The following is a 20,322-nucleotide window of genomic DNA, read 5'->3' as shown; positions in this document are numbered from 1 at the left end:
TCTTTTATATATATATAAGGCCTGGTCGTACTTACTATCTCATTTGCAGTTCAATTTTTTTAAGTATTACTTTATTGAGGTCCACACTAGGATTTTATGTTCATTGTTAACAAATTTTAAATGTGTATATATATATAACAAACGCTGAAACCAGTTTTTTTCCTTATTTTGCACATAAAAATAAGAAGCAAAAAAAAAATAGAGAACACAGAGATCACCCAAACCCAAAATTCTTAACGCTTCTTTCAGAGCCACCGTTCTGCCACCCCTCCCTCCTAGATTGGCTCTCTTCTCTCTACCTTGCATGGCTATTTGTTTTCCTCTTCTTCGTTTGTTTCTTTTCTTTTTTCTTTTCAGTTGTGGCGTGGGTTCAAGTGTGTGAGGTGGTAGGACAGCTAGATATGTTGTTAAAATGTAGTGAAAATTTTTTGCGTTTGTTGCTATTGTTGGGTTACATTCTAAGATTAAATATGTTTATAACATTTAAAAAAGAAATGTAGAAAATGTTTCTAACTTGCTAAGGTATTAAGTTAACATTACTTTTACCTAGTCTTACTACTGACATATGTTTTATTGTGCATCAATCATAACATATCATTACAACGATTATAAACATAATTTGTTAATTATTTTGTTGTCAAATAAGAGAAATGGAATCGAAAACCACCTACATCAAAGAAATTCGTTGGCATTTTGACTTGACAAAAAAGAGTAGTATTATAGAGTGGTCACCATAGGTTCAAATCTAGTAGTATATATATGAAGCAAATAATAAAAAATTTTAAATGGTTAAGAGATAGGGAGACGGGGGTTTTTGTTAATGTATTGGTTGTACAGTTTTAGTTCCGCATATGGAAACTGAAATTCTATCATTCCCTGGCTCATATTAAATTCTAACAAACTATTACGAAAGTTTCCTCTAAACAAGGAGCAACCAAAAACTATTTTAGTAAACTATAACTGACTCATTGCAACCTTAAATTCCAAAGAGAGATGGAGAGGGAAAGAAGGGATCGAAAACAAATAGAAGCAAAAGAAAAAGGAAAAAAACATTGTGGTTTTAAACGCCGTGAGGCACCCATTGAAGGCATTTCTTCAATGGCGGCCTTGCTTAGAACTCTCATTGTTTTCCCTCTCTTGCTAGTTACCGTGCATTCACAATTTTGGCTCCCAAATCCGTTTAGGGGATCTAATGATGACCAAGATAAAAATCCAGGGCTTAAGCTTCCTGGTATCACAATCCCTATAATTGGATCCATTGGTATTGGTGGTGAAACTGATAAAGCTGATCAGGGGGCAAATCCTCCTTTTGAGACAGACTATAAAGGGTTGTGGATGCTGCTTTCCGCGGACTCTGGCGCCAATGCCATGCACGTTAATTTACTTCCTAACAACAAGATCATAATGTTCGATGCCACAGCATTTCGCATGTCAACTCTTAAATTGCCCAACGGAGAATGCATTCCCTACAAGGATGACAAGAAAAGAGACAAAGAGGATTGTTGGTCTCACGGTGTGGAATTTGATTATAACACAGGCTATAAGAGACCACTCAAGGTTCGTATTTTCATGAAATCTGAATTAATTAATTTTGCTTATAATCTTGGTCCTTAATTTTCTTAATTATGGTCTGATGAGCTTTACTTAACTTGGTGCAGATGGTGTTTGACCCATGGTGCTCATCAGGAGGCCTCACTGCCGATGGTATCTTGATTAGCACTGGTGGATGGAAAGACGGAACAAGAACTGTTAGATACATGGATACATGTGAGGACTGCGATTGGAAAGAATTCCAATATACACTGGCAGACGCAAGATGGTATGTATGTGCATGTGCTTTATTCAGTTCTTGATCCAAATTAGGATATACATATATATAAGAATGCCTTTTGCAAATACCATCTTTAACTATCCTTAGTGAAGATAAATCTAACTCTAGACAAAATAAATTTACAATCAAGTATGTATTTGACATTAGTTTAAAAAGCCAGGTTTTTTTATTATTTTAGCTTATTTTTTATATTATTCATGAGCCTCATTACACTTTTTGGTACTATTTATGGAACTTACTGTACTATTTCAATTACCTTTTATCTTTATTTATAATACTTTCAACAAAAAATTTTCAATTTCAGTTAAATAAGTTGTTCACAAACGGATTCTAAATAAATAATGCTACAAGTACAAACTATTTTATAATATTTTTACAAATTGTTAATATAGTCAATTTATTATTGGTTTTCACATTGATCTACTATTAACATCACTTTTTTCATTTACAATAACACTCACCAAATTAACAAATTAACAATTTGTAAAAAATTTAATAAAGAATTTTGTATCTCTAACATTACTCCAATTAAATTGTTACAACAAGTGGAGTAGAGGGGAATTTGAACTCTCCTATATATATATATAAATATATATATATATATATATATATATATATATATATATATTTTCTTAAAATATCCTAACATTTCACTTCTTAAAACTAAAATAATATAATATAATATTTTATTAGAATCAAACTCTTCTATTTATTACTTATCTATTCTTTGGTACCTTGTCTCCTAATTAAGGTATGCAACACAAATAACCCTAGCCGATGGTGGTTTCTTTTTGGTGGGTGGCCGCAAGTCATTCAGCTACGAATACGTTCCACCAGAAGGCAAATCCAATGCCGAATCCATCAAGTTTCCATTCCTCTACCAAACCACTGATATAGAAGAGAACAACTTGTACCCTTTCGTCCACCTCTCCTCCGATGGCAACGTCTTCATCTTCGCAAACAACCGCTCAGTTCTCCTCAACCCTAAGACCAACAAGATCATCAAAGAGTTCCCAATCTTGGAAGGCGGCTCCCGCAACTACCCAGCATCAGCGATGTCGGCTCTCCTTCCTATAAAACTCTACGTCAAGAATGCCGCGACCATCGCAGTTGAGGTCATTATTTGCGGTGGGGCGAAGCCACAGGCCTATACTTTAGCCCAAAACTCAATCTTCATACCGGCATTACAAGATTGCAACAGGCTTCAAATCACAAAACCTAACGCTCAATGGAAGAAGGAAACGATGCCTACACCGCGTGTCATGGGGGATATGCTGAATCTTCCGAATGGAGACCTCTTGATTCTCAACGGCGCCAAGCAAGGTACATCAGCATGGTACTCGGCCGAAGACCCGAACTTGAATCCGATACTTTATAGTCCTTATAAGCCTATGAACCAAAGGTTTAAGGTGCTTAATCCCACTATAATTCCACGAATGTATCATTCTGCGGTTGCATTACTTCCTGATGGGAAAGTTTTAGTAGGAGGTAGTAACCCTAATCCAGGGTATAACTTCACGGCCAAGTATCCTACAGAGATGAGGATAGAGAAGTTTTCACCGCCTTATTTGGACCCAGCATTAGCTATACACAGGCCAATAATCATAGAGGAGGCATCGGAGACCACTCTAACTTACGAAAAAAACTTCATGGTGCAGTTTAGGCTTGGTGAGTCATTCGTGGATAAGAGAGATGTGAAGGTGAGCATGTATGCACCACCATTTACAACGCACGGGTACTCTATGAATCAAAGACTGATTTTTCTTGGTAAAGTTGATGTGCGTAAGGTTTTCCCTACTGTTTACCAAGTTAACGTAGTGGCACCGCCTACACGTGAGGTTGCTCCTTCTGGGTACTATCTGATCTTTGTGGTTTATCGTGGGGTTCCAAGTAAGGCAATGTGGGTGCAAATCAAGTAGAGAGAGAGGGAGAGAAAGAAAGAAAGAAAGAGACACGGGGGGAATCTGATTCTGGTTTTTTTTTTTTTTTTTTTTCTTTTCTTTTTTGTCTTGTGCTCTTTCTTGTTAATTTCTTTTGAGTTTGATATGGTTATAATTTGCTCCTGGCGACATCATCTGATCTCTCTACGTGGTCGAACATGGTATGTGCCAAGTCGAGGAACCTTTTTTTTCCCCTGAATATATATATATATATACACCTTCAATTCATTGAACTGTTTACGGAGTTTTGTACGATATTCCTTGATTTTGTAATGAAAAAGTGAAATACAGAGATACTGAATAAAGTAGAATCGTTTTCCAATTTCACACCGTGTACAATATTGGCATACGGTGATTGGTTTCTTAATTCTCAACATCATAGAATTTGTCCAATTTTTTAATTGGTCAGTCATAAGGTTTGATTTCATAAAGGACTTGTAATGATAAAGAATTAATTCTCAGAACCCTCACTTTTTTTTTTTTTCTTTTTTAAACACCTTCACCTTAAGATTACAAGATCGAACCCTTTCCTTCGCCACAACAAAATAAGGATGATTCTTACAAATCTATATATTATTAAGAGACAACGTATATAGGCTTCAATTTGGAAGACGATAAAGAGAGGGTACCAAAGCCTAGCAATTGTCATTACAATAATCACTAATATTTTATAAATTAGGATAATTTCACAAAATGTTTTTGGTAGACAGTGAAATATGGACACTGTTGGATGTGAAACAATCACTGTCCAACTTCTTTTTATGACAGATAGTCCATAAACAAGGCAAATTACATCTATCTCGGTTCAGATTTTATGAAATGATACTCCATAAACGTTTCAAGAAATAACACTCTCCAATCTTTAAAATTATATTAGTGAAATAGATAAATCTATCCCCTCTCAAACCATTAATTTCTTAACGAAATATATTCCATTAGATAAGAACGTATATAAAAGAGGGGATGGACTTATCTATTGCATTTATAAAATCACAAGGGTGAGAGTGTCATTTTTTGAAACATTTGGAAGGAGTGTCATTTTATGAAACCTTAAAAGAGGTTGGTGTGATTCGCTCTAATAAATAATATAATTATTTAATAATTAATAATTCTAGAAATCCTTTAATATTACTAAGTAGGACTGATCTCGATCCGAAACCCAACCCGATAGAAATCGGGTTTGGCTACCTGAAACCCGACCTGACTCGGAAAATCAGGTCTGAAATCGGGTCGGTTTCCAGGTCTTAGGTCAGGTCTCGGGTTGGACTTTTTTTTTTTTTTTTTTTTTTCCTGCTGCTTTTTTTCCATGATCCTTTATACTAAATGTTACTATATTCTTTTTTGCAATAATAATCTCTCATTTAAAGAAAAAATCCAATATCAAATCATTTTTAAAAAAAAATCATACTATTTAACTATTTGAATCTGCTATTAACAGTAGAAAATAAAAGCTAAAATCTCCTTAGCAAGCCACATTTATGACTATTAAATGAATATACACAATAAAAACACAAAATTGCATGGTTCATCTCCAATTAGCCATCAAGGAAATTGCAATGTGACTTAACACATTCCTCAATAGTGTTAAGTCAAATCCTCAATAGTTCCCAGTATTCTCACATATGCAACTTTCAACATAACCAACAATAGCACTCCCCCCAAAGAAAGAACTAGTTAGACTTGTTTTCACTATTTATAAGATCCAATACCCAACAAATCCCAGGTAAAGCATTGAAAACTCTATGTACAACTTTATTAACTCAACTTTTGACCAAACAATTAATGTGCAAATCGCATCACCTAAATTAAAGAATGAAAAACTTGCTAAGATATCTCTAGATCATTGAACATCAGAATTACAAGCTAAAGTAATTACAAAAGAGCTTCCATTTCCAAGCTCCAAGTGAAAGTTGCTCCAATATTTTCCACCTACAGCACCAAGGGGGAAAAATCAATAATAAACAAGTCATTTAACAAAAGTCAAATTTTTGAGATATACTCATATCCCATTCAACATAACTAAGATCAAAACAACCAACCAAATCAAGAAAAACAATACTCACTGAGATAATCTAATATCATATTAATTAATCCTAACACAAACAGAATCCAAAAAAAACTCACCAATGTATGTAGATAGATCAATCAAGATTTGTAACAGTGCTTGATCGTGAAAGTGATGTTGCTGAAGGTGAAGCTAACTTCGCTTCCAAAAAAGCTTCAAAACATTTTAGAACAACAATATATATTAAATTCCATTTAATGCACTAACAAGATATATTAAATTTCAGTTAAAGCACAAGTTAATAAATTTTAAGAATATTACATTTTCCATAATCTTCAAATAGCTCAACATCATCCATGGCTTGTCGAAGCGAAATTTGCACTGAAGATTGAAGCCAATTTTGAGTACATATGAGAGATTGTACCATCTCAGGGGCAAGTGAACTATAGAATGGGTCTAGTATACGTCCTCCCATACTAAATGCCAACTCAGAAGCCACAGTAGAAACAGGTACAATCAACACATCTTGTGCCAATCGAGATAGTATACTATACTTATTAGTATTATACTTCCATCATGCCAGTATATTAAAGGTTTTGTCATTTTCCACTTCAATATTCTCCATCAAGTATTTTGCAACCTCATCTACACACCCAACAAGTTGTTTTCCTTGCCTAAAAGCCTTGTATTGAAAGGCAATAAATCTGTCTAGATCATCATCATCATCATCAACAACATCAACACCAACACCTTCCATCCTTGATATCTCACTCGCACTTTGTATTGACACATATGATGAATGAGTTGAATTATAATGCTCATACAAGCGTTTCAATACACTTTCCACAAGGTCGGTGATAACCTTAGCAACATTCTCCCCATACAAATTTGATAAACAATAATTCAAATAATCCAACTTCTTTCGAGGATCAAGCACCACAGCAACATACAAAAGCACATTTCCCTTCTTTGATGAATCCTCCCCGCTCCTCCAATACTTATCAAACTTCTCTTTCATTGTTTTTGCCATTGAGTACAAAAATTGGTCCTCACTCCTAGAAAAGAGATCTATCTTTCTTTTAATCATATATATCTCATCAAAGAAAGCATTTGATGTCACAAACAAGGAACCCGAAACCTCTTTGTGGCATTATAAAAAAGTTTCAAAAACTTAACAAATTTTCTACAAGTCTCCCAATCATCCTCATTTGGGGGTTTCCTATCATAGTCCCCATCCTGAAAGTGTAGAATATAATCAAGATCTTCATATTCCATCCGCTTGAATGCATGTTCAAACTTTTCAGCATTTTCCAACATTTTATAGGTGGAGTTCCATCAAGTGGCCACATCCAAACATAGAATAGCCTTTGACTCTATTTTCATTTTCTCCACACACCTCTTGAAGGTTTGTAACCTATTTGGAGAAGCTTTCACATATCTAACCGCGTGACGCACCCTATCAAGTGACTTATTATGATGTTTTAAGCCATCGGTCACAATAAGATTCAGGATCTGAGCACAACACCTCACATGAACAAATTCATTCCCCAAAACAATACCTTTCCACATATTAGTAGCTTCTTTTAAGTAACTAATGGCTACGTCATTTGAGGAAGCATTATCCACCGTCAAGGTGAAAATCCCCTCAATATTCCACTCTTCTAAACAAGATTCAACCATTTTGCCAATGGTTTTTCCCTTATGGTTATCGACAATACAAAAATTCAAAATTCTTTTATGTAGCTTCCAATCATCATCTATAAAATGACAAGTAAGACACATGTAATTAAAATTTTGTATTGAAGTCCATGTGTTAGTGGTAAGGCAAAGCCTACGACCTCTCAAGGCATTTCTCAACTTATCGTTCTCTTCAAAATAAATCCGACTCACATCTTTAGCTACCATGAAGCAAGATGGGATATTAAAATTAGGTTGGAAGACATTACAAAACCTTCTAAATCCTTGATTCTCTACAAACCTAAATGGAAGCTCATCCAATATGATCATTTCAGCAAGAACTTTTCTACCCACAACATTTGTAAAAGTCCCAGGCACTAGATTTCCCTCCTCTACATCCTTGGACAATGGGTCTTGTCCATCATGCAATTCATTATAAAGATATTCAGGACAAATTGGTGTATGGTTTTTTAAATTAGATGTCCCATAAATTTTACTATCAGCCATGTACTCCTTGCTACAATATATACATCTTGTCTTAGTTCTACCTTCCTCATCTATAAACTTCTCAAAGTGGTCCCAAGCTGTTGATGGTGATTTTTTCTTATTAGGATTAGAAGAAGATATCACCTATGGTGGACAAGGAGGTCTCATAGTTGGTCTTGCAGTGGCAACATTAGGTTGTGTAGGCTCCATTGAATCCATGACCTATTACCACACAAAACAAATCAATCATTAAAAATTATTACTGTTCAAGAATTCAAGATTCTCCATTTCCTGATCTATTGAGAGGCTACAACACAAAATAAGAAAGATGAGCAACAGAGACATTAGTAATCTATTAGTCTATGCAACTTAATATTGAAACAACAAGAAAATATTCAAACACTACTGTTACATTAGTAAGTGTATCATCATCTATACTAAAAGAACCAAAACCACTAGTATAAAAAGGCAATCCTATGTTGCCCATAAAATTTTTAATAGAAAAAAAAAAAAAAAAAAAAAAAGGGTTTTTTAGCGAGGCTTTTGAAGCTGACTGAAAAGTTTAATTTCCAATATTTAAATCAACACACATACACTTACAATAGGCTTGGGTGTTGAGATTTTTCTCTTTTCTTTTGAATAAAATAAAAATACAATAGGATTTTAAGAAAACAAACCAATCATAAATCTCAAGTCATTAGCTTCAAACTCATTTCCAAAAAGACGATGGCCTATTGTTTCCTAACTATAATTGGTACTAACACCTTTAATCAAAGAAACGACAACAATTAATGTCATAGTCTATACTATATACACTAAGCATCTATGCATAATAAGACCTAATCAGAGGCTAAGACACAACAGACCTACTATATTAAATGCATGAGCTTCACAACAACATTGGCATGATGATAAAATAGCTATATATAGAGTTTCTCTTATATGTAGGTAGATATGATCATACTTGATTATTTAAAACAAGCTCAAAATCAAAGAACAGAAGGTATTACTTTTGAAAAAAGAAAACTGGTCTTCAAGAGAGTTATGCAACCAAAAACGATGACGCCAATGCTAAGTCAGACAATCAAGCAAACAAAAATGACTATCATTGTTTTACCTATTATTATTTTGTGTTGGATCAATCACATAGACTTGAATGCAACTACAGATACTTCCTTTTCATTTTCTTAATTTATAGTTTCATTTTCTTCCTTTTTAGTGCAAAAAAGACCCAGCTCTGCTTTCTATATTCTTTTCCACATTCTCATATTGTCGACAACATACAAAAACCCCCCATTGATTATAAACACATATAAACCGAAAATTAGACTATGCTAAGAAAAATAACACAATAAAACAACATAACATCACAGAAAACACAAAACCCCACCAACCCATCAAATCCAAAGTAGTTCTTTTTCATCAATATGAAAAGGATTGTTCCTAAAAGATGTAAGAACTCCCAAAATCAGAGAATAAGACAAGGAAAAAAAAAAAAAAAACCCAACAAAGAGAAGGATGAGTGGATGACTTACATTGTTACACATGTAGAGAGAACTCAGTGAGAGAGGCAGAGGAGCACAGCTCTTTAGTTAAAAACCTAGAAAAAATAATAATAATAATAATCGAAATGGGTCCTTAAAAAAACGATTCAAGCCAAACCCACATCACAAAACGCAAGAAAATCAAACCTAAATAGGATATTCACATAGAAAAAAAGCCCAAAATCTGAAAGTATTAAAAACCCAACTAAATTAACAAGAAACTAGGAGTGAATATCCACCAATCCTATGTTTGGTTGCCGAGAAAATGTGGGGAATGAACCAAAAAAGTTTAAATTTTGAGTTCAACCCACGAAAAATAACACCACTAGCAACACCCCAAATGTGAGAAAAATATGAAAACCCGAATTTTAAGTTCATTTTTTTCTTCCACAATTTTCTCAGAAACCAATCAAAGTGCAAACACACAAAGATGATAAATCTAACTGGACTGATTCTGATAATCAATTTAAAAACCCTCAAAGAATTTCAGCTCTATTTACAGTTTGTACACAAAGTAATATATTCGACTTACACAGAGACGAAGAGCTGAGGGAGGTAGCTAAGGCTTGAGGGAGGCGAAGAGCTGAGGGAGGCGAAGAGAGAGAGAGTATGGTTTTTTTCAAAAGAAAAAATCGGGTTCAGACTACTGTTTTTATATGACCCAATGCCCAACCCGATACCAACCCGAAACCCGAAAATAAGACCCAAAACCCAACCCAAATATCCTCAGACCTGTCCAAAACCTCTCAGGTCGGGTTTTCGGGTGGGCCGAGTCCATTGCTCACTCCTGTTTCTAAGCAAAGAATAAAAGTAAGAAGGTTAGGTCTAAAGATTACACAGTTAAAGAAATCTTCAACTGTGGGTTTTGGTTTGCTCATTCGGAATCATTAAGGAGAAGTGTTAGCTACCTCATGCATTCAGGAAGAGAAGAAATTGAACCCTCTTTGCACAGCTGCTTCAGTAATGAGGAGAGCTTTGCTATTCTGTCAAAGTACCTGCTTCTCTATAGTTACGGTGGAAAGTAATTCTGAACTTATTAATCTTTTGAATTCTAATAGACTTTTCTCTCTTGAGATTGCTTGGATCTTTGAATACATCACACTGATTAGAGATAGTTTTGATTTTATTTATTTCTTTTTTTAATAGTATACATTGACGATGTAATTGTGCTTCTCTAGCTTTGGCTAGTGTTGCAAAATAGAAAGAGAGGTCATTGTTTGATTAGAAGAATACCTCTCTTTTCTCATCCCCATTGTATAGCATGTTTTTGTATGTATAAAGTCTACTATTGTTTCATCTCAAAAAAAATAATAATAATAAATAAAAAAAGAAGAAGAGTCTAACGAGAAAAATATATTGCTTGTAAATTGTATTTTTGAAAATGATTTCTTCTGACCTATGATTTGACTTGAGTAACCTTTTGACAAAAATACAAGCTTATTCAGAAGCATAGGCAAAATACCATTTTTTTAAGTAATGTGCTATGTATCCAAAAGTTAGACTCTTTTGGATATACACCACTGTAAGTTTCTTTTAAAAAAATCTTCTCTCCTCTCCTCGTGTGTGTATTAAAAATACTTAGTATTCTCAAAAGAAAAAAACAGTGGGTTAATCCCACATTGAAAAATGAGTGTGAGTTAAAGAGGTTTAAAATCTGTGCTGTGTATCTAAGAATTAGGCCCTTTTGGATATATGCCACTGTAAGTTTTTTTTAAAAATAAAAATAAAAAGAAGTAATGTTTAGGGGACCATTTCTTTAAGCCTACTAGAAGGGAACATTAATGTCTTGTGTAGGCTAACAATGTTCTGTTCAGAGAATATTGCTAATTATATATATATATATATATATATATATATATATATATCCAATAACCCTTAGAAATCAAAGATATATTAAGTGTTTTAAAAAATACTAATAAGAAGGTATGACATGTTAAAAGGCAATAGATATATCCAAATTGTTTAAAAATCTTCAATAAGACTTTGGGGGCTAGAGGTTTAGGGTTTCATCCCTTGCACGCCCCTTTTTAAAAATTTTTCCAATAAAAAAAATGCAAAAATCTAAAACTGACTCTCTAACTTTTAGCCCTTTTCATTTTAGTCCTTTAACTTTCAGTTTTGTCATTTCAATCCTCTAACTTTCAATTGTTGTCAATTTGGTACTCCGTTAAACCCCAGTTATGTCCTACCGTTAATTGAACCAAAACGACGTCGTTTTAGCTCTCTCTCTCTTTTTAATAAATTTCAGAATTAAAAAAAAAAAAAAAAAAAAAAAAAAAAAAAAAAAAAAAAAAAAAAAAACATTTAGGAGAAGAGCTAAATGGGCAAAATGGGCAACTGTACCTGAAGGTCAGCTAGAGGAAGAGCTAGAGATAGAGCCTCGGAGACAGAAGAGCGGCCATCAAGAGCGAGAGGCAAGGTGTGGAAGATTGGGAGAGAGAGTTTGAGAGACTTGAACAGTATGTTAGAGGAGCTACTCAATTGTACTTTCTTTGTCCTCTCTGTTAGCTCGTTGGAAGCTCCTACTAGCTCCACCACCATCTTACCTCCAATCTGCTCCACCAGTGTCATCGTAACCGCTACCTCTACTCTCACCAACCACCTACTACGGTAGTTGCTACGCCGTCGACCACCAGGACTAGTCACTCTTGGATTAATCCGAGGGAATATGTGGGTACGAGTGTGATGATTTGGTAAATGTATTATCTTGGAGGTTGGGTCTTGCGAGCAGAAGAGCTCCATTGATAACAGCAAATCAGCAACAACGATAACATCGTCCACTCACTAGTTGCTACCCTTCAGCTACGTTGTCATCCACTCATTAGTTTTTTTTTTTTTAATTTTCTTTTAATTTCAAAATTTATTTTTTATTTTAAAAAAAAAGCCAAAACAGAGCCAAAACGACGTCGTTTTGGCTCAATTCACAGTAGGACATAACGGGGGTTTAACGAAGTACCGAATTGACAACAATTGAAAGTTAGAGAATTGAAATGACAAAACTGAAAGTTAGAGGACTGAAATGAAAAAGGTTGAAAATTAGAGGGTCAATTTTGGATTTTTGCCAAAAAAAAAAAAAAAAAAACATTTCCTTAACTTTGGAAGCTCCATGTTCCAAATAAAATCAAATGCTTTCTCTGGAAAGTTTGTTCCAATGCTCTACCCACAAAGGTTAATCTGAAGAAAAGAAAAGTTCTTGAAGAAGCAAAGTGCAGTGCCTGTCTCTTGGACCAGGAAACAACACTTCATGCCATTTGGAGTTGCGAGAAACTAACCAACATTTGGGCCCCCTGTTTCAACTGGGTCCAAACAGAGTATCCGTTCCTCCAGGACATGCAAGAGCTAATTAACGTGGTGAGACGAAGGGCAAATAGTTTAGAGCTTTTTGGGGTGGTGGCTTGGTTCATTTGGAACCAAAGAAACAAGTTGAGATTGAATGAGAGAGGCTTGCCGACTGAAATTTTTTTTGAAGCAGCTAAGGGATACCTATCGGACTTTCAATCCAAACTCCAGATTACAAAAGTGCAGCAACAAAAAGGAAGTATAAAATAGCGACCCCCAGTGGATGGAACGTATAAAACAAATTATGATGGCGCGGTCTTTGCCGAATTGGAGGAAGCAAGGATAGGGGTCATAATTAGAGACATTAAGGGGCTTGTTATTGCGGCTTTAGCTGAGAAAATTCCTTACCCGGGTTCTGTGGAGGTTCTAGAAGCACTAGCTGCAAGAAGAGCAGCAAGATTTGTAGTGGAAGTGGGATTAACAGCTTCTGAATTTGAAGGTGATTCGGAGGTGGTTTGGAGGGCGTTGAGGACAGCAGATGGGGCTCATTCATCCATGGGTGAGATTATCAAAGACACGATGTCTATTATGGGTTCGCTACGAACTTTCTCTCTCATACTAGGCGGTAGGGCAATTGTGCAGCTCATGCTTTAGCCAAGAGAGCAATTGTTTCTTTTCCTTTATTGGTCTGGATGGAGCATGTTCCAGCAGACATTAGTCATGTTGTTATTTCTGATTTTCCAGTATCGTAATAATAATACACAGTTTTGACTCTCAAAAAAAAAAAAAAAAAAAAAACTACAAATAGTTCAGAGGTTCAAAGGTTTAACTAACAATTCACAATATTTAGAATTCCCATTTCAAGATTTTAAAAACCAGCCCGATTGTTAGTTCCTATTTAATGCAATCGAACTAAATTGTCTAATCCGGTTAGATTTAAAAAATTATGTTTTCAACAGTGGTCTTCCTCTCATGAAATTAAGGTTGAAGTAAGGGTATTATATAGGTAGGATTTGGGGTAAAGGTGATTACACAACTAACTCTTGAAGAAAATCTCGGAATTTTCATAATATAGTTCAATTGATCGAGAGTTTTTGTTTGATCTTGCAAGATCGTGCCTTCAATTTCACACAACCGAGTTTGTCTTCTTGCACAATGAACAGAAGCTTCAACCTTTCAGGTTTCAGCCTTCATTACCACTGTTTACATTATAATATCAAAACCCAAAAATTACAATAACTTTGTCATGAAATTAGTCAAGACTTAAAAATCTTAACAAAATATATAATAATTAACATAAAATCTGGTGGCCTACATTAGGCCTAAATGACACACAAAGTAGATGCTCGTCTTTCTTTCATTTTCTTTTTTTCTCCTTTTCAAGGAGAAATTATGAGATTGACTAAAGTTCCAAGATGTGAATTACACAATAGTGTCCTTAACTCTGCAAAGAGAGCAGTTGAGTTTGCGTTAGAAGCGGGGATCCATCAGGTAAGAGCATTAGCATCCAAAGATGCAAAAAAGGTTTTACTTTATACCCTAAAAATATATTTTATCTATTTTACCATCTCATTTTATAACTCATCAAATATCCTAGTTTCTATTTTTAGATACAACTTATTAAAATAATATAAACTACAACATTAAATAATATAAACAATTCAACTCTCTCTCTTCTCTTCTCTCTCTCTTTTCTTTTTCTCTGTTTCTCCAGCAAACCCACACACCCAAAATTCCACCAAAACTCAGCCACAAACACCAATTCTTCACCACCAAAATTACCCCCAAAAAAATTGCCACCATCACCACAATCAATACCCATCCTAAAATCAAACCCATTTTACACAAAAAAAAAAAAAAAAAAAAAAAAAAAAAAAAAAACTCAACCACCATCCCCATAGCCCACCACCACCACCATCAACAAAAAAAACTCAACCACCTAGCCACCACCAAAACAACAATCTGAAACCCACCCAAACAACCATCACCTAAACTAGCAAGCATCGACCCAAACTTTGAAAACTAGCAACCAATCACCGAAACGCACCACCAAAACCAGCAAACACCACCTAAATTTAACCCAAACACCACCTAAATCCAACCAAAACACCACCCAAACTCCAACCACAACCACCATCAACCCAAACTCCAATCTATGCCATCACCAAAACCCACTGCTTAAAATCATGAGGATCACAAGGTAGAGTTATGAGAGAAGAGAGTTTCGGAGATTGAGAGAGACTAAGGGAGAAGTGCAGAGAGTTTAGAGAGAAGAGAGTTTCAAAGACTTAAGGGAGAAATGCACAGAGAGAGAGAGAGAGAGAGAGAGAGAAAATGAATAAATTAATACTATTTGTGTTTACAAACTTATGAGCAGTGGATTATAAATATAAGTACCTATTGTTCACGGGTTCTAAAACTTTTAAGATTTACATACCGGGTTGGAACATTTTTTGGGTTCTCAGTTGCTAAAATAGCAACTGGGGGGTGTTTACACCCCCCCAATACGGAAATTGGGCTTTTGCCCGTCTTTTGCAAAAACTCCAGCAATATGTCTCTATTTTGAAACTATTTAGGTTTGTATCCTTGTTTTTGTACTCGATTATATAAAAGTTGGCTTCTATACAATACTCGATCATACTTAAGTGAATATGCAGGACATTTTTTAGGGAATTTTTGCTTTGCGATAAATGAAAATTTTTAAGGTGAAGCTATTATTCATGTGACCTTAATATCTGTTGACACCCCATTTTACAACCCGCATTTAACCTCACATGGAGGGTAAAAAGGTAATTTTGCCTTGAAAATACGCATCTTGGTTTTGGTCACTAAATCCTTAATCTCATTTCACCAAAATGATCTTGATGTTGTAACAATCAAATCGACTAGTCATAATTATAATCAATTTGAGATTAATGATATGTCATAATTTGATTGGTTAGGACTATATTTTATGGTAAGGTTGCACACACTTAATTAATTAGATAGTTAAACATTAATTATTTAATGAGTAATTTTTGAAATTATCTTTTAATTACTGTAAATTTAAAACTAATTAAGTTTGAAATGGGAGTGATTGGAGCCTATTAATATTAATTGGGAACTAATTTGGGACTTATTATTATTAATTGCGTTGAAATTATTTTCTAACAAATGACCTCTGCTCACTATTTCCTTGATATCTCTCAGAATATTTTGAATCTGTGAATGATGTTAATTTTCCCAGAAACTAGACATCCGAGGCTTCAATTTGAACGCAAGAACGGACAATTCCGATCAGAATTGAGTAAGATATTATTTTTTGAAGTTGGCTATACAGGTTGTTACAGTAGCTGCGGGAAAACCAAATTTTGCTTACTCTTCACTCCCACCAATTTTTACATTTAATGCATCAAATTTTCCCAAAAGCTAAAGTAAGATCTAGTTTCATAATTTTTTGTCAATCCTCATTAAATGACCTTCCATTCATATTTTCTCCACCACTATTATATAAACCCCCCCTCCTCCATTCTAAAGCACACAAAAACCCCCCTCTCTTCTCCTTTCTTGAGTTCTAGTAAGGTAGAGTAGTCTTGTCATATCTTGGTCTTCCTAAGACTCAAGGTATTGAGTGAGACTCACTCTCCCTCTCCTAGCTCGTCTTTTCCTCCACTCTTAGGACCTCCACCAAGAGTCTCCTCATCCACCACATGGATCTTGCATGAAAGTATAATCTCTTTCCCTAACTTTTTTTTTATGTTGCCATGATGAGAATTTAAAATTAAATCATGATAGTAATTATTAAATTCCCTTAAATATGTTTGAATGTTCTAAAATGTTCTTATGTGTTCTTCACATGTTCTTGGTTGTTCATCACATGTTCTTGCATAACACTAGTTTTGATCTTAAATCTATATCAAAAATATGAAAAAAGATGTTTGTTTCATAATTCTTTCAAATCCCTTAATCTAGGATATCACAATCCACACACATTTACTAGAATTTATTTTTCAATCTAAATGCAATGCTTAATAAATTGAATTAGGGTTTATCACATGCACACACATTAAATTCAACATACAAATTGATTGATAACATATTGGATTATATGATATGAATGTTGACCACCATAGTCTAGAAGACCGATTTCACCTGGCAATGTGGGTGCCTAACACCTTCCTGCTTTGTAACATAGCCTTCGAGTTTAGATCAAGGGTTGATAGATAAATGTTTATCCTTATAATTTTCAATTTTTAGATTGTAACTAGGAAACAAAGCTACGTACTTTATCTTAGATTGTATCTAGGACCAAAGTCATGTAACTTCCTATGATCAATATAAATTCAATTTCAAATTAATAAAATAATGAATTTTTCAATTATGGTTTTCTTATTTTTTTTCCAATAATTAAATAAGTGGTGACTCTATTGTAAAACCCTTAATCTAAAAGGGAAAATATAATCAGTAGAACCTCCATTTTGAGAGACAATAACACGACTCCACCCATTCACATGGGTTTGGCCCAACACCGCAAAAAGGAGGCTAAGGGCGCTGTCTCTCACAATATCTAAAATCATGAGAAAATAGGAGCATTGCCAAGTGATGTAGCATTCATACAGTGAAGAAATAAGTTGTATAATGGAGAATGCAAGACTAATAAACTCATGGAGAAAAACTCTCAGAGTTTAATATCCCACTATTACGTAATCAATTAGAAATCATCAAAAACCTGTTTATAAGGCTAGGCCATTTAAACTCTTGCTATTATAGTAACAAATCATGGCAATAATTAACTATAAAAAGTAACAAACAGCCAATAGCTAACAAACTACTCGTAAAAAAAAAAAAAAAAAAAACAGCTAACAAACTAACTGAATTAACTAACATATCAGCTAATTGAATTTATACACACGTGGCAAGGCTATTCTAAAGTAGATTACAAACTGTTCAAGAGTAATACAATGACTAACTGTTTTTCTATTTTCAATTTATCTGATATTTGAATTTTGTAATACATATTTTTAGCAACTTAGAAACATTACAGTATGCATATTCACTAACAAATGCTTAAACTCAATTATAGGAAAAAAAACGCACCTATTGGCGAGGGGACCTGCCTGTACCGACTGTTGTGGTGGCCTCGTAATAGGGCATATCTGTGGAAACCTCGAATACACCCACAGCTGCACCAACATCACTGCTCCTCCAATCTACATTGTCTTCTTGGCTGATGCCTTACATAGGTGCCTGTACAGCCAAGCTAATGTTGCACTACCCCAACTATACTTATTCGCATCACTTATTAGGTTCAAGAACTGTAAAGGTATCACCGAGACCTGTTCTGCCAACTTGTCCATAAACAGTACGGACCCCAACCAAACCAGTATGTGATAGTGGGCATGTTGCTGCACTACAGCATCACTAGCATCTACAGCTAGGGGACTCCCAAATCGTGCCTCAAGCCAGTTGACTCTTATACTCACCCCAGCAAGGATAGACTTGTTTTCATTAGGATGCGGTATCGGGTCTAGAGGTTGATAATCTAGTAACTCAGTGCACACGTCCTTCCATTTCAAGTTTGTCTTCCTAACCACAAGCAACCCATCCACAGGAACCCCTAACATCACCTCAATATCTTGTAAGGTGATACCCATCTCTCCATGAAGTAAGTGGAATGTGTGCGTCTCCAGACGCCAAAGCTCGACCAATGTTGTGATCAACACATGATCAACTTCCAATTCTGGAACCTTAAACAATCCTTCCAAACCCACCTCATTTATGTAACGGGTGATCTATGGGTCTAGCCCACCCTGGGGTAACGAACAAGATCGGCGTCGACACTTTAGCACGCCTAGCACTACCTACACACGGAAAAGTGTTGTGTTAGGATAATCACATGAAATAATTATAAAAATACTACATAATAATAATATGCAAGAAACAATCACTACTCTGTTTACATAAAGAAATGTTTCCCACCATAAGTTTTCGACCATCTTGTACGAAGAATGACAATTTCACCCACCATAAGTTTTCGACTATATTTTCTCTCTGCTCATTCATGCTAAATTAAACCTATGCAAATTTTAATTTGGATTAAATAATTTTCCACATGGGTAGTTTACTGATGGGTAGTTTAACTATTTTTGTCCTAAAGGATGAAACATTGTATAGGTAGTTTAAAAACTCCAAGTACAAAAATTATTTTCCCCGCTTCAAGGATGAATAATGTTTTGCCCAAATCAAAAGAGAAAATGAAAGACATGAACATACAATGACCAAACATAATCGACATCTATTTACAAATAATATGAATAAAGAACCCCACATATAGAGAAAGATACAATTTCCAAATGCCCGGAGTTTAGTACAACTACGTACCTAACCGGCGGTAAGCCTCCCCCATAGTGGAGTAGATCGATGATCTTGCTGACACCTCAACTGTGTAGCATCCTTGGGTCTAGGATCTACGTCTAACAATGGCTGCATATCTGACACGCATGCAATCATGTTAATAAATCATTGATCTCAAGCAAACATTAACAAAATGACACTTAACTATCACACAATGACACGCATGCAATCATGTTAATAAACCTTAAGCTTAAAGTTTAAATTTTTGGAACAAATGGCAGTTTATCTCACATCAAAAAAACTAAAACCACAATCAAAGCCCACCAATGGTGTTAGATTACAATGAGATTTGTTCATGATTAGTTACAAGTGAGTTTAGGAGAGTGATTGCATTTAAACTGAAGCGCACATGCATCTTTTGTGGTCTCTGATATCATAATCAAGAAAAGAACAAGTGCAACTAAAGTATTAAGGCTTTTGTTCCTACCCTGAGGTAGAAATTAGAATAACGCTTTCTATAACATAGTTTGGATATACTGCTATTATAATCTTAAAAGAGAATAAAATGCAAAGGACAAAGACCTAACGTAACTTGATGTTGGAGAACAAATTGGCACAAAAACTTAAGCTAGTAGGACATGAGCCAACTATGTATATGAGGCTTCACACACATTAACATCTATATCATTATGTCCTGTAAAATAATTTGATTCCACCTACTCAAATATGCAAAGGTTTTCTTGCATTTTTATTTTTTCTCTTAACTACCAACTATGATAACAAGCTGTGTTTGGCCTAAACAAAATAGAAATATCTTAAGAGATTGCGGCCCTTTGAGACTAACTACAACCCAAGTTTCTTCAAAATAATAAGTTTCTAAATTCCTAGGTGAATTCAAAGGAGCTAAGGATAGAAATAAATATCAAATGTCTTCCCATAAACTTTAAAAATAAAAAATAAAAAGAACTATGAACTTATTTTTATAAATAAATTTCCAAAAAATTTCAGAATTCTAATATCTTAAAGAGAAAATCACCACCACATGGACTATAATCATTCAAACAGAAAGAATATGGCAACAGGCCTACTTAGCCCCTTCCTGTTGACATGCTCTGCATAAGAGAAAGACATAGAGATGCTTAGAGTAAGCACACATGAATTCTATGGAAGGGAAGTTACCCTGGACTTTGATGGTTTTTATGCATCTCTCCTAATAGTTTTTAGTTA

General features: G+C 34.7%; 2 protein-coding genes across 2 annotated transcripts; one reads left to right on the top strand and one right to left on the bottom strand.

Annotated features, from left to right (window-relative positions):
- The first annotated feature begins 1,098 nt into the window (after nt 1–1,098).
- LOC126699313 (aldehyde oxidase GLOX1-like) lies at nt 1,099–3,750 on the top strand. Its single transcript, XM_050397060.1, has 3 exons — nt 1,099–1,557; nt 1,659–1,819; nt 2,583–3,750. The coding sequence occupies exons 1-3, from the start codon at nt 1,099–1,101 to the stop codon at nt 3,748–3,750; spliced, it is 1,788 nt and encodes a 595-aa protein (XP_050253017.1).
- A 14,201-nt stretch (nt 3,751–17,951) lies between these two features.
- LOC126699307 (serine/threonine-protein phosphatase 7 long form homolog) lies at nt 17,952–18,395 on the bottom strand. The gene has a single exon (XM_050397051.1). It carries the CDS (start codon nt 18,393–18,395, stop codon nt 17,952–17,954), a length of 444 nt encoding a protein of 147 aa, XP_050253008.1.
- Nucleotides 18,396–20,322: the final 1,927 nt, after the last annotated feature.

Source organism: Quercus robur, chromosome 2 (assembly GCF_932294415.1).
Source record: "Quercus robur chromosome 2, dhQueRobu3.1, whole genome shotgun sequence".
Lineage (NCBI taxonomy): Eukaryota > Viridiplantae > Streptophyta > Magnoliopsida > Fagales > Fagaceae > Quercus > Quercus robur.
Note: the sequence above shows the minus strand (reverse complement) of the source record. Positions and strands in the feature narration are given on the sequence as shown.

Bases quoted from the DNA above. Each gene is read 5' to 3' on its own strand.
- LOC126699313 (XM_050397060.1), top strand. From the start codon at position 1,099: ATGGCGGCCTTGCTTAGAACTCTCATTGTTTTCCCTCTCTTGCTAGTT. The intron at 1,558-1,658 runs GTTCGTATTTTC...AACTTGGTGCAG, and splicing joins GCTATAAGAGACCACTCAAG to ATGGTGTTTGACCCATGGTG. The intron at 1,820-2,582 runs GTATGTATGTGC...CTCCTAATTAAG, and splicing joins ACACTGGCAGACGCAAGATG to GTATGCAACACAAATAACCC.
- LOC126699307 (XM_050397051.1), bottom strand. From the start codon at position 18,395: ATGGGTATCACCTTACAAGATATTGAGGTGATGTTAGGGGTTCCTGTG.